Source organism: Populus alba, chromosome 12, assembly GCF_005239225.2.
Source record: "Populus alba chromosome 12, ASM523922v2, whole genome shotgun sequence".
NCBI lineage: Eukaryota > Viridiplantae > Streptophyta > Magnoliopsida > Malpighiales > Salicaceae > Populus > Populus alba.
The window spans coordinates 12,469,560-12,484,078 of NC_133295.1; the positions used below are offsets into that span (position 1 = coordinate 12,469,560).

At 35.5% G+C, this 14,519-nt stretch overlaps 1 protein-coding gene across 2 annotated transcripts; it reads right to left on the bottom strand.

The window, feature by feature from the left end:
• Positions 1 to 310: 310 nt before the first annotated feature.
• Positions 311 to 13,008, bottom strand: LOC118044609 (probable alpha-mannosidase At5g13980). 2 transcript variants are annotated; one of them, XM_073403616.1, is made up of 30 exons: positions 12,409 to 13,008; positions 12,228 to 12,311; positions 11,855 to 11,943; positions 11,425 to 11,599; positions 11,057 to 11,176; positions 10,880 to 10,963; positions 10,729 to 10,800; positions 10,450 to 10,563; positions 10,029 to 10,129; positions 9,843 to 9,936; positions 9,608 to 9,775; positions 9,428 to 9,517; positions 8,503 to 8,568; positions 8,323 to 8,379; positions 7,732 to 7,963; positions 7,482 to 7,612; positions 7,219 to 7,284; positions 7,010 to 7,069; positions 6,854 to 6,925; positions 6,620 to 6,667; positions 5,153 to 5,272; positions 5,002 to 5,067; positions 4,110 to 4,222; positions 3,915 to 3,999; positions 3,714 to 3,824; positions 3,541 to 3,636; positions 3,203 to 3,250; positions 2,710 to 2,778; positions 2,512 to 2,619; positions 311 to 549 (listed from the first exon to the last, which is right to left on the bottom strand). In XM_073403616.1, exons 1-30 carry the CDS (start codon positions 12,604 to 12,606, stop codon positions 355 to 357), a joined length of 3,132 nt encoding a protein of 1,043 aa, XP_073259717.1. In that variant the 5' UTR covers positions 12,607 to 13,008; the 3' UTR covers positions 311 to 354. The 2 variants fall into 2 exon arrangements, with proteins under 2 accessions (XP_073259717.1, XP_034908884.1); XM_035052993.2 differs by lacking the exon at positions 311 to 549 and having other exon boundaries at positions 2,196 to 2,619; positions 12,409 to 13,004.
• Positions 13,009 to 14,519: the final 1,511 nt, after the last annotated feature.

Here is a 14,519-nt window from a genome sequence, read left to right on the forward strand (position 1 = left end):
CTACAATCACACTCCCAAACACGGTCGCATTAATCTTCGTTAATTATTATTGATTAAAATAATATTATACCAATTAAAAAAAAACTAAGAATTTTGATTTTTTTTTTTATAAATAATTAAGCTAGATTTTTCCATGAAAGTTAACTGGTTTGAGTTTAAAAACAGTGATGCCAAGAAATTCAATCAATGAACATGATCAACTCAATAACTATGGGAAATATGAAGAAATTAAATTTTATTGAACTATCAGGCTTAAGTGAAGAATAGACTTGGCCTGTTTACTCTTGAGCCATCAATTACAAGTGCTTAGCGGGCAACAAAATGGCATGAGTTATGATTTAACAACAGTGAACTTTAGTTCAATCCACCTGCAAGATTCTTGCCACATAATAGACATATGTTCTTGAAATTTGCTACAAACTGATGGAGATCGTCTTCCTTTCCTCTAAAAGTGGTTGACCATTTACTCTCAAAGTCGATAATGAAGGTACGAATTTCCATTGGAGCAAGTTCAACAACCAAAGTAGAAGGATCTATTTGTCCTCTCCTCTGACAACCTTAGGCTCTTGTGTAGAAGAGCCCTCTGCTTCCCAGACCAGTCTCTTCTTTTCAGTTTCAGCTCTTTCTTGATTGGCGGATGAGCTTGTTTCTGCTAATCTTTTTCATCTGGAAGTTGAATAGAACATTGATAACACAACCAATTGCTTACAAGTATGGATTGATATCGCCATGCATCTAGTTGTTTTTACCTTTTTAGCTTTTAACACCTTTATCAGCTCCACACTTGCCGTAACAGATCGATCCTTGTCCTCTCCAATCTTGCATTTGAAATGAGAATCTAGAGAATGAGTCTATAGAAACAAGGAGGCTTGTTGCACAAAATCCACATAATAATAAGTTTCATCAGTACCAGTGAAACTTTTTAAGGCTCAGTCAAGACATCGAGGTTGGTATAATGAAGAGGTAGATTTTATATGAAAATTTGAAAGAAAGGAACTGTGGAAACCTCATATAAGTGTGCCAAGCGAAGGAGAACTGTTCCATCATCCAGCTCCTGTGGAATTCAAGAGAATTAGCTCAAACATTGAAATCCAATTCTTTTACCAGGGAAAGAGATACACACCTGGAGACTTATAATTGCAACATTGTCAGGTAAAACACAGGAGGGATCCATCCCAGAAAAAAGTTGTCACATGAGAGTTCGTCGAAGTCTCTCCATCCTGCGATATGGTGATTAAATCTATATGAGCTGTAGATTAATATCAATAGGAACAAGAATACATCCATATCTTTCTTTCACCTGCAGCTCTGCGAAGGCCAAGTTGAATGGAGAATATGTCTCCTGACCATAGGATCGAGGCCAACTAGCACCTTCTCCTAAAGGGTCTATTCTGAGTGAATACTTTCCCAGTATCTGTGAAAGGTAAGATCACCAAATAAATGGTTGCCAAAAGTTGCAGTGAAAACTGAAATCAATATTGCCAAAAGTACTGGTCAACTGTCTTTAACCAACCAACATCATCATGTGTGTGAGGCAATGGACAATAAGCTAGCCAGGAACAATTTTAGATGTTGTGTCATAAACCATGTACTTCGATTCTACACATGAAATCAACAGTAATAGCAGAATCAAAAAGCTTTTTTGAGTGTCCATTAAGATGTTTCCTGGTCTGATGGAACTAAAGTTCAAAAGAGAGTTTTGATTATGTAGGAGGGTATATACATATGACAAGCATGAGTATTAAAGAAGAACACCATTTGTTGTCTTGTTCTTGTTTTCTAATGAAAGGAAGTTGAAGTGCTAGAATTTTAAAAAGGAACAAGGTAGGTAAAGTGCTGATCATTTGTTGTTAATTACTTGCTGCAGATGAACATGAGCTATGGCAATTGGCGTGCTTCATTTTTAGCATAAAATAACGTGTCACCTTCTTGTGAGTGAATACTGTTTGTAAGCAATGTGTGGCCTACCCTGTAATCAAAGACATGTCGCCTGCGATGAAGATGTGACTTCCAAGCAACAATGAATCTTCAAGTGCAGGAATGTTTGAAAATTTTCTATTTATTTTCAAACACGGAAATTATTGTCAGAACAGCTTTTATTTTTATTTTTTTGGATGGTGAATAATTTGCAAGATGATAGGAAAGTGGATTTTCCTTGACTTCAGATACATCAGATGAGAGAATTGCAAAGAGCATAATGTTGAAGATAGCTAAACTTTATTGATTTATCAATGAGAAACATTTTATTTGAGGATCCTGAACAAGATCTACATTTTGGAAAGCTTACAAGCATTTGATATCAAGTTATCAACAATAAGAACCAAAAATGACTTTCAGAGCCAAGAAATTTGGTTAAAGAACATGATCCGATCGCAAGAATTTTTCTTGCACAGAGAAATTATGGTCTTGTAGTTATCAAATTTAATCAAAGGTGACATGGAAGGTACGAATTTCCATTGGGGCTAGTTCAACAACTAGTGTTGTTGGATCGATAGGTCCTCCCCTCACCACTTTAGGTTCTTCTCCTGAAGAGCCTTCTACTTTCCAGACTAGCCTCTTCTTCTCCATTTCTACTCTTTCTTGGTTGGCTGATAAACTTGTCTCTGTTATCTTGCTGATCTGATAATCGTAGAAAATTAAAGCATTATGAAAAAATTTCAATTTTCTTTCTTTGCCGGCAAGCATGAAAACTTTTACTCATTCTTATACCTTCTTATTTGGGAACACCTTTTTCAGTTCTACACTTGCCATTACTGACAGATCCTTGTCCTCCCCAACCTCGAAGCATCAAAAGAAACAAAGATTAAAGAATACAGGGCTGAATTGACATACAAAAGAAGACGGGAATGGTTTCCTCATAAGAACACACTAACTTTTAAGTTGAAAGATAATTTTCATAGAAAAGCATGGCAGAGGGGAATTTTTCTCAAGAATCCTAAGAATAAACATAAGTAAAATTATGCCACTGGAAAAATCGTGTGAAACAAATGTCAACAGATCATCAAATAAATTTCACTAGTTAAAAAATGAGGATCGTGTGAACTGGTAAAAGAATAAGCAGCAATCTAGGCGAACATATTCTGCAGTTGCATCAAGCATTTTATGAAAAAGTTACAGTTACGGTGTATAAATGATGGTTTGCTCAAAAGATTAAAGATATTTTCCTCCATTTTCTAGAACTATGAAAAGGCAATCTGCATACCTCATATAAGTGTGCTAACCGAAGGAGAACCTTTCCATCATTCAACTCCTGCGGAGTAAAAGAAAAGGTAATCACTTTAACTCGACAAGGAATACCTGGTATTTCTATGTGGTACACATTCATAGTATAATATGGGACACAAATCAAAGCAACTTTCCAATTTCAGTTACCATTAGAGAGTTCAAAGTTTGAAGAATCAAAGCAACTACTTTGGTGATCCATCCAATAGAAGACCATGGACCTGTTTAGTTTACTGTTTTCTGATTTTTCTAAGAGAGGCCCTAATTGTCCTTAGCACTTGTCCAGTCTTATCTAGAAAGGGCAGGAGAGATATGCACCTGGAGGGTTAATATCGCAACATTGTCAGGTAGAGCATAAGAGGGGTCCATTGCGGAAAAGGTTGCTATATGAGAGCTAGCCCAACTATCTCCATCCTGCAAAATGAGAATGATACATCTATGAGTTACAGTCTGACTTTACTGGAAACAAATGCTAGAATATTTTTCTTCACCTGCTCTGCGAAGGCTAAGAGTAAGGGAGAATATATCTCTTGACCATATGATCGACGCCACTTGGCGCCCTCTCGTAAAGGATCTATTCTGAGGAAGTACTTTCCTACAATCTGTAAAATGTATGATTACCTAGTAAACTGAACATGACATGAATGGTTTCAGTGAAGTCTAAAAACTATGGCAAGTTAGTTTGTGCTTACGGTCAATCCTCTGCAATCTTCAAGAACACAAACTGTTTCATTTAGTGCCTCTCCAACACCTCTGGAATCATCAAAAAGTAACCTCCTGTTGGGGAAAAAAAAAGCAAACTAAATATGCTTGTACAATAATATATAAAAATTGATAACACTATGGAAAAAAAGATGAGCATGATTAAGAGAAAGAGGAGACGATACCTGTGGAGCATTAATTCCAACTGCCCATCCACAATACTTGATCCCCCCACAGATCGATCAACTAAGATGGAGAACTCTGAGCTATTATCTTGCATATAAAGCCCGAGATTAATCTGAATGGAGAAAAGAAAAGAACTTAGTGATTTGATGCCTGCAAGAGAAAATCAAACTACATACAAATGCATGAGCATGCACATAAAATTATCAAGTTGATTTTTGAGAATTGATTGTTGAACTGTTCAGATATTAGAAGGAAGCTAACATCATGTTAAACTAAACCAGTATATTGGCCCGTGCTCTACAGCAGGTCAATATCAATTTTTTAGTAAAAATAACTTGGGTCTGGCGGCAATGCAAGACTCAAGAGTGTTAAGTTTGTTGGCCATGCCAGATCTAAGAAACTTGGATTTGACGATCATGTCAGACCCAAACCCAAGAGCCTTGGGCTGGCGGGATGCTAGAAACACCATGGTAGGCCTAAGCGACTTGGGTTTGGAGGCCATGTTGGGCCCAACAGCTTTTCAAATAAAAAATAGAAAAGAGAACCCCCCATGGTCCTCTGAACATCTACAATGTGGTCCATAATACAAACACTCTATGTACACAGTATTAGCACAATGATTTTCCCATGCGTTTAAAGTATAGTATAATTTCTTGCACAATGTTCTCTATTCTTGGATAATGAGACATGCAGATTTCATCATTTAGAAATCACAAGGCTATTGTCAATTTTAGCCACAACCTTTCTATCAAATGTTGAAGGCATGAAGCCCATTAATCCAAATTTTAGTAGATGACATGTCTGCCAGTGAAAATATTGAATGTTCTACAAATAGTTTTTAATAAATTCTCACAACTAATTCAATTGAATGTGATTGTAAAGCAAACATACAGGGTAATAATTTCCTGCAATAGGTTGGTTCACTTGCAGTTCCCAGTCTTTTCTGTAGTCTCGAACCTGGAAAAAGAATATTTCTTTGAAGTTATAAATGGAAACAAAGAGAAATTTCCAGCAGCATGTGCAAAGCAAGAAAGGAACATACCCTTTCTATGAAATCACGCCCACTAGAATCTGTATAAAACTTTTTGTTGTTTTTCACAGTTGTTGTGATCTTCGTTACAACCTCTTTGCCGATTCCATCTTTAATAGGTATTGGCCCAACCTGAAATAGAAGACGTTGTTGCTAAAACAGATCCTATAAGAACCATTTGGTTTTCAAAGACACTGCTTAAGGTGGATATTCTTGACTTGTTCACTTGTTGCTATCGACCGACCAGTTGGTTTGTGCAGTGGTCGACTAGTTGGTCAATCTGGATCAGATGACCCGGCAATAGAGTTTTATCAGGTTTGTTGGGTTCGATTAATTTGAGTTATGTTTGGGTTTGATAGGGTGAAACAGTTCGGTGTTATATTTACATTTTAGTCTCTAAGCTTAGAGTTTTTAATCTTTTGTTACCTTACTTCGAGTTGTTTTTTAGTGTTTTTTGTATTCATTATAGGTTCTGTTGATGTTTCCCCTAACGATCTTAAGTAGTTTTTGGTTCTGCATCTGTTTGTCTTTTGTTTTTGTTTTCCGAGTGAGTGAGTGAGATAATCTTGAAGATGCATGTAATATAAATAAATATATATGTTGATTATAAGATAATTACGACTAGTTAATTTTTTGAATATTTATATATGCTACTTTAATTTCCAACTACTCATCTATGTTTTGGATTTGCACTCGTATTATATTGAACTAAATTCTATTTGATATAATATACATTTCTTTGATAATTATGCGAAAATCCATCATGCCTTGATACAGGACTTGTTGGCAACTTCATGCTAACAAAGAATAGTCAGCCTATGTGCACATAATATTATGTATACCTAGTTGGTATGAAAGACATCAACATGTGGCGACTGATCCTCCTATGGTAGTCACTTTCAGGCGTCATCTGACCTCTGACATGTATTCCACTACTTTATGATAATATGCTTAGTATGTATATGCATATCAAGATAAACAGACTTGCAAATTATTAATATCTAAAATGTTTATTAAATGTTATTTTTTCACTGAGTTAATTGAACTCACCCCTCATTTTTAATATTATTTCAGGATGTTAGTTTCTATTAGCAAGTGGACTTTGTTGAATGTCCTTCTTTTTTCAATGTTGGTCGGAATGCCTTACTTGTTTCAAGAGGCTTTCCTTTTAAGTTTTGATTCGATGTCAAAGACGTCTCATTATTACACTGTTTTAGTTAAAGTTTTGATCTTGACATTGTAAGGAGTATTATGGATTATTTTGAAGTGATATTTGATTTTATTAGTTTTGAATAATATAATATTTTGAAACTTTATGAAATGCTGCATGAATTTTATAAAGTTTTGTCTATGATATGTATATTATGAGGCTTAGTGTAAGAGTAGTGTCCTGCTGGCACCGCTCATGCGTTGTTGGATTCAGGATTCGGGTCGTGACAGATATAAGGATTCATTTGAACAAAAATTTAACATACTTACAGTAAACTCAACTTCAGCATGCTCTTTTCCCTTGTAAACTCTGGTTATCTGTTTATGAACTCCAAAGGTCAGTTGCAGAAGGTACTAGAAATGTAATCTCTCAAAGCATTCACTTCAGTATTCTAGAATTGTTAGATTGATAGGAAAAGGTCACAAAAGAAAACTAGTTATCACAAAGGAAAATCGATGACCAATTCCGAAGCTATTGCGACGAGATATTCAAGCTAATGCTACCTGATATATCCATGAACTGATCCGCTGGTGCACTTCATCCAATAAAGGTCCACGCAAAACAGTAAAAAAATCCTGAAAATTTTACAACTCCTTATTTTCTTATTGACAGTAAACATGTTAGTCATTAGTCAAGGACTTCAGAAGATGTTATAGCACCTGTCCTTCAGAGTTGATGGAATATGTGCCATTTGGTCGGAAGATGTATGCTCCAGAGGCCTTCAGAAAGTTAAGTTAAACCAACATTTTTATTAGCATCCACGTATAATCAGAGAGTAAAAATGTAGAAACCATGACACGGTGAGAACAAAGATAAAAAGCCAAAGTAAGAGGCCTGAGATAGTGAAGGTTTTAACCGAGGGAAATACCTGTTTATCCTTGCTTCCATTATATCCAGCATAATAACTATATGATTGCTCTACAGATGCCTTGACCTTCAAATTAGACAAACAACTTAGAGGTCGATAAAAAATTTTCACTTTAAAAGCAATAGAAAGCATTGTCTCTTTAAAGTCAGATCATCTAGGTTAGCAACTTCGCCAAGATGTGCAGATTGGCATGAGACACCATAAGGGAGAGAAACATTGTATTGAGCCTGAAAAACCTTAAAGTTTCAACGAATATTACATACCAAGCTCCTGCTGTTGATGTACTGAGTAAGTTCTCCTTTCCCGGAATAGATCAATTTTAAGTTCCCTGGTCCTATTTCAACTGTATCGTTTTGACTCGCTTTTGTGTCATATAATTGGCTTGAAGTAGAAGCTATAGTCATAGAGTGGACAAAATGAAAAACACATTCCATGTTAATGTACCGGAGAAGATAACCAAATAATTTTTCTTCTCTTGATGAACATGTCAAATGCAGCAACTGGCATGCTTACCTGCTCGCTTAGCAGTTGAGCTGGAACTGGAAATAATGTAAGTGTTGAAACCAAGAGGTGGTAGAGATGCTGTAAATGCAAGCCAGTACTTGGGGGTTACATTTGAGGCCATGCTCAAATATGCCTTTGAATAGTAGTCCCTTATGCCTACAGAGGCCTTCAGCAGAGGTAAGAGCTGTGATTCAATTTCTTTTCCTCCAGCATCCTTAACAGCCACATTCTCATTAATAACCTGCAACAAGATAGGCAGGTTGAGCGAAGGTTATAGCGCATTTGGAGATTACAAAATTTATTACTCACCTTTCACCCCCGTAGCATCAGTTTCTATATATCACCTTGACAAAGGAAATGAAGCTTGATGACAACACAAGCATGTATACATATTGCATGGATTTTGTGTTTTTGCACATGCATGCTAGCGCATAACATGCTTTTTACTCTTTAAAAATGTTTACCCAAATTTTTTTCTTGTTTACATAAAGTAAACATTTTTACATGATGTTTGCAAGAAAGTAATGTGTTCACATGATGTCTCTTTAAACTTGTAGGCACAAGTGAAAGATCAGCTTTGAGCAAAACAAAGGCACTCACAGGAATCCTTATAACATCCTCTCTTTTCCATCCTAAGGAATTGTAGATAACAACCACCTATAAAAGAGAATAAACATCAGATAGTAATCTATTTACAGTGGAAAAAAATTGAATTTTTTTCAAATTCAATCCAATAAATAGCAGAACAAAAGACAAAATTCCATTTTATATTTCCTTTACCAGGCTCTTTCCATTTGAAAGATCAACTTCTGATGGAGGGCAGTAACTTATATTCAGAAGGAGACACTGTGAGAATGAAAGAACGGACAAAGGATGAGTAATCAGAAATTAGATTTATCAAATGAATAAATCATTCAAGTCAAAATTTGAGAAAATCAACAATGTTATGAAAACATATTTAATGAATTTTATTTTCCCCCTCTTAAATAGATAAATCTGTATACCAACTCCAATGCTCAGGATTATTGTCATCGTAAGGCTATTGCTTTACTTCTTGTGATAGTCAAAGTTGACCTTGCATACAATTTCTTTCATGTACTACGACACTGCTTTACTGCCATTGAGGATGAATAGGCACTAATGTCTCAATATCTGCACCATTATCTTGTGAAAAAGACCTACTGAATTTTTTAACAGTAGCAGCCAAGTCAATTGACAGACATGGATGAAAATCCTCACGCAGGCATATCCTGTAATATTTCGAGATCTCTGTATTTCATGTTAAAAACTTTGTCTTCAAACAGTAATATCACAAGTTAGATGGAAACATTAAACCTACAGAAGGAGTCAGTGAAAAGACTACAGAGGGTACAAAGGTCTTTCCAGGTAGCTTGGAACCAATAAGCGAGCTGGCATGCATTTGAAAAGATGTCACCATTTGAAGTTAATATAATTAATTATCGATAGATGAAATATATATTTTTTCTGCAAGAAATTAAATGAAACAAGTTGGTAGTCTATTTATTATGTCTTGCATTTTTTCTGCACTATAAATTTTATTAGTAGGCAAGCTTCAAGTCTCAAGTAACCTCACTTCTAATTGGAAATTTCATGAACTTGGGGCTAGTAGAAGTATGATTTCTTATAAGATTTGTAACATGTAAAAACAGTCCACTGATGAATTATAAAACATAATTAGCATTACCTGTTGGAACTTGTTCGTTGGACTCATGCACCCTCCATTTGATGCCGATTCTGCAATACAGGAAAGTGATTCTCCAACCACCTCTTCAGCCTGCAAGAAGGATTCTTAGATTTGAATCCAAAAAGGTTCAAGCATATTGAAAAAACCAACTCAGGAAACAGTGAAGTTTCTAAGATAAACCTCCGCATATCCTATTGCGAGCCGCTTGGCATAATCATTTGCCACATGCTGCTTTGACGTGCCACTAACTGCATCATGATGTTGAGCAATAGCTAAAGCATCAGCCAGAGAATCTGTGTTGGTTCTTGCTTTACTCCTTCCCTTGAAAAACTCCAATTGCCTTGCTGCCTGTTTATATTGGTTCTCATGAGCATCAGTTATTAAATTTTTTCCAGATCCAGTCATGTAAACTTACCAAATAGTAGCCACTCATCTTTCTAACATAGCCTTTGAGGGCTGGCCTGCTTGTAAAATATCCAGTCCAATAAGCATTTGCAATGTCTGCATATCTGATATTGGGTATTCAACCTTCAGTATGATAACAGGCTGAGGAGGAATAGTTATATGCTAATAAATTTGATCTTCTAAGTGTTGTGCTTACGGAAAGAAATCGTCAGTCTTAAGAGGCCAGGACTCATTTGTTGCATATTTTGCATCAGTATATATTGATGGGGTTGAGTATAGGGCATTGACACGCCCATCCTGGAAACATTCCAATCCAGTACTTCCATTAACATATCAAATTATGGGAAGTAAAAAGATGTCAAGAATCCTATAAAGTAAAATGAAAAAAGATCTTGAGAAAATCAAAACATCAAAGAAAAGTAGAAAAAAATGAGAGGAGGTAGCCAATACTTCAGATAAGAACAGGATATTAGCAAAAGACAAGCTTGTCAGCCATCACACTGCTGATTTTCAATGCTCTGTCGATAAGCATTTTCCATATCAAGAACCAATCCCATAAGATTATGCTGATTTTTCAAGGCCTCTTAAGGCAGTCAATGCATTACAATAAAACTAACCTGATTTACATAGTGAATGAACTTGTCCATTTGCTTGTACCAAGTGTGAGCATACTGGTACTTGAAATCCGTCCCCATAGTCCACATCACATGATTTGTTCGAGTTATATTAGCCTGGAAAGGAGGATATTAAACAGTGATTTGTTGGAGATCTATAGAACAGATACTACACTAAGACCTAATCAGTATCAATAACATGCACCAACTTGATGGTTTGTGAAGCTGATGAGAGGTCTCAAGAATACGCTAAGCTTGTCAAGAAAAGAAAATAAGTCTTACTTGATCCATTGCAGCTGATACGAACTCATTCACTCGCTCAGCGACATTGTAATCAAACAAATTGGGGTTATCCTTCAAGATAAAGGAAAAGGAAGTCACATATTGCACTAATGTGCATCAAGTAATATTCAGTGATTGACTAAAAATTTACCTGGAGAATAGGGGAATCATCATTAACTTCATAGTAGAGGTTACTTGGAGGTTCATAATTCTGAGGGAATGCACCGGCAAATATCTACAGGAATAAATTTAACAGAAATTGAATCACTTGACGAATTAGTAAATTTAACAGCATTGTGGACAATGTAATACACTTAGAAATACACACCTGTGCAGATGAACCAAGGCTTTTAGATCCTCGCCAGACAACCTCGAGAGTCTTATCACCTTTTCGTTTTGTTCTATCTTGATAGTCAATTCTTCCAAAGAAAAAGGAGTCAAATCCAACCTGTGCCAACAGAACTTGTGTTAAATAGAATAGAAGATGATATGTGCAGAACAACACAGGGTTCTTTTGATGAGATAACTTTCAATAAATTAGTCTAACATCTCAACTTATTAAAAGAAAAGGGGTCTAATATCCCATCATTTTAACAGAAGTAGTTTGAAGCATCATATACTGATGAAAGGTACATATAGATTACAAGTTAACAATTAAACGCGCAGATTCACATCTAGATTTGAGAGAAGCCACACCTCTGCCCCCAACAGGTAAGCCTGCACTGCAGAATGTCCAAAGGGATCAATTTGCCAGCCAATTCTGGGAGTCACATTAAATTCTTCCTTGATGAATTGATGCCCCAGAGTTGTTTGATCAATCATGTCAATATAATGTGGAGCTGCCTCATCATGCATGCACATACCTCCATTTCTGCAACCAAAAAATTGGAAAAGCCAACTGCTTAAATTACAAATACCAAAAACTACTTCTTATCTAGCATGGACAACAAGAAGCGATAGACATGACAGATTGGACTCTCTGGTTACAAGTAGAACGTTGCTTGAAGAAATTACACATTGAAGTGTTCGAATTCAATATAAAGGTTTATGCAATTATGCATCATTACATCCTGCATTTTGTGACCAAAAGAACACAGATAAATAGAAGTTGGAATTTTTACACTACATTAGCTCAAGCTGACCCGAGATGACAAGCTGCTTGACTACATTTTGTACTTCCTCGCTCTGATCTCTCCACCAACGCTGGAAAAAGGCCTGTATTATACAGGAAAAGCATTTCCACAAATCCCAAATTAAAAGATAGAAATTAAAACTTTATAACTCAGCTCTCTAGCAGCTCAGAAACCAGAGAGGAGGCAAAAAGAAGAGAAATTTTTTGTTTCTTTATCATGGCTTCCTATGTACAGATGTAAAATTTCAGAACTTGTATCAGTTTCATTAATGTAAGAGGAGGCATTAACTCAGGTTCAAATACTTTACAAGATTTGAAGCATTGCCAGTAAGAACTAAAAACAAAGTAAAAGAAAGTAGCGACAGACCTGTTCAACATATATGAACTTTCTATTCTTATCGGCCAACAATGCAGGCACTATAGAATCCAGCACATTTTGAACACAAGCACCCTGCATAACAATACATACACCGACAAATCATTGTTCAAATCAAACAAATCCACAATCGAACAGCAAAAGGACATACCAATTAAGAAAACGTACAGACCTGAATGGAATTGTTAGACCCAACATAGTACTGATCAACAGTCTTTAACCAGCCAACATCATCATGGGTATGAGCCACCAAGTGAACATTAATCTTCCCAGGAACAATACCTGAACTTGTATCATACTTTATGTACTTTGATTCCACACACAACAAACTTACTAGCACAAACAGAAAACATGTCTGAACAACTCCCATTGTCTGCGATGTTAACAATCTCAAAGGGCTTGCTTAAATATGATCAAAAGTGAGCATTTCATTGTAGATACTACCAAGGAAAGCTCAAAACTATGTTGTTGTCTTAGCCTTATTGTTTTGTAACAGTGATGTGGAATATGCAGTTAAAATAAGAACAAAATGTCCCTTTCAAACAATAATTAAAAAAGGGGATAATAGCATTAGCAACCAAGCCAGCCAGCTATGGCGTGAAGGGTTTTGTGTGAATAGTTAATTAAGGACATATCTTCGGTAGAAATCAGAGCTTGGGATTTGTAGTTGATTTGTCGATGATTCTTTTGGGATTATTTGGTGAACCTGAATGTATGCACGTGCGTGTCTCTTTCTTTATTATTGAATATAGGCATGTTTTTGACTCAGTGAAGTTAAGCTTATCTCTATACTAACTTTTTATACAATAAGACTTGGTCGTTTCTAGCTTGGTTTATGCAGAATCATAACGTGGGGTTCGCCATGGAGATGTCCGGGTCCAATATGAAGATTAGCTGAGGACATGTCCAAACCCACCGTAGGGTTGTGCGTGAATACATTCAGATTCATCATGTTATTACCACAAAAAAACCAAGATAGTTGATTTGAAAAATATAATTAAAAATTATTATTATTATTATTATTATTATTATTTGTATCACAAATATCATTATTTTTATTATAATATCCAGAGCTAACATGAAATTGGATATGAACACGAGGTTGGATGTTGATGTGTCTAAACCTAATATAGGGATGGGTATGGACACATCCAGGTCCACCATGTTATTATCATAAAAAAAAACTATATAGTTGATTTGAAGAATATAATTAAAAATTATTATTATTATTATTTATGTCATAAATATTATTATTTTTATTATAACTAAAAGTATTAATATTAATACTATTATCTGTGTTATAAATATTACTATTTCTATTATAGTTCAAACCATTAATATAAAAAATATTATTATTTATGATACAAATATTTTTATTTTTATTACAATTGAAAGTAATAATATTTATTTTTATTGTAGTTCAAACTATTAATATCAAAAATATTATTATTTGGGGTATAAAGATTATTGTGTTTATTATCATTGAAAGCATTCATACTAAAAAATATTATTATTTTTGGCCCCAGCGCCACATCAGATCTAACCCTTAGCCCTGAGAACATAGCAAGCCAACCCAACACCACGTGGCACGCGAATTTAACCCCGTAAAAGGACAAGCAGCCCAAGCACCGATATCTCTAGTTGTGGCGTGGGCCTAGCTCCCGCCATGACAAGGGAAGCCAACCCTAGCACCACATGATGCTCGGGTCTAACCTAGCATAATAGTAGGCAACGCAGTAGCAGGCAGCCCGAGTGTCAATGTCCCAAGCATCCCTTCAATGTTAAATGTATCAAATGAAAAGACAACTCTACATAAAACAATGCAAAAAAATAAAAAATTTCAACCATTCAGGTGGTGCCCCAATGGTAAGAACTTGGGACCAAGAGGTTTGCTCCCTCTGTGATCTCATGTTCGAGTTCTAGGTTGCTCATATGATAGCCACTGGAGGCTTACATGGTCATTAACTTCAGGGCCCGTGGGATTAGTCGAGGTGCGCGCAAGCTGGCCCAGACATCCACGTTAAACTAAAAATAAAAAATTTCAAAACTTTTCAAAAATAATTTTAAAATATAAAAATAAATAAACTCTTAGTCTAAACCACTATTTTAAAACCAGGCATGATATAAGAAGAATGACTCAAATCCTAGATTGGTTCAAGGCTGGAAAAAAATGAGGAGATAATTAATTTGTATCTGGTTAAAAACTCGGCCATTAATAGATTGAAAACTTATCAAAATTATTTTATTATTATTATTATTATTATTTATAAAATAAAAAAGTTT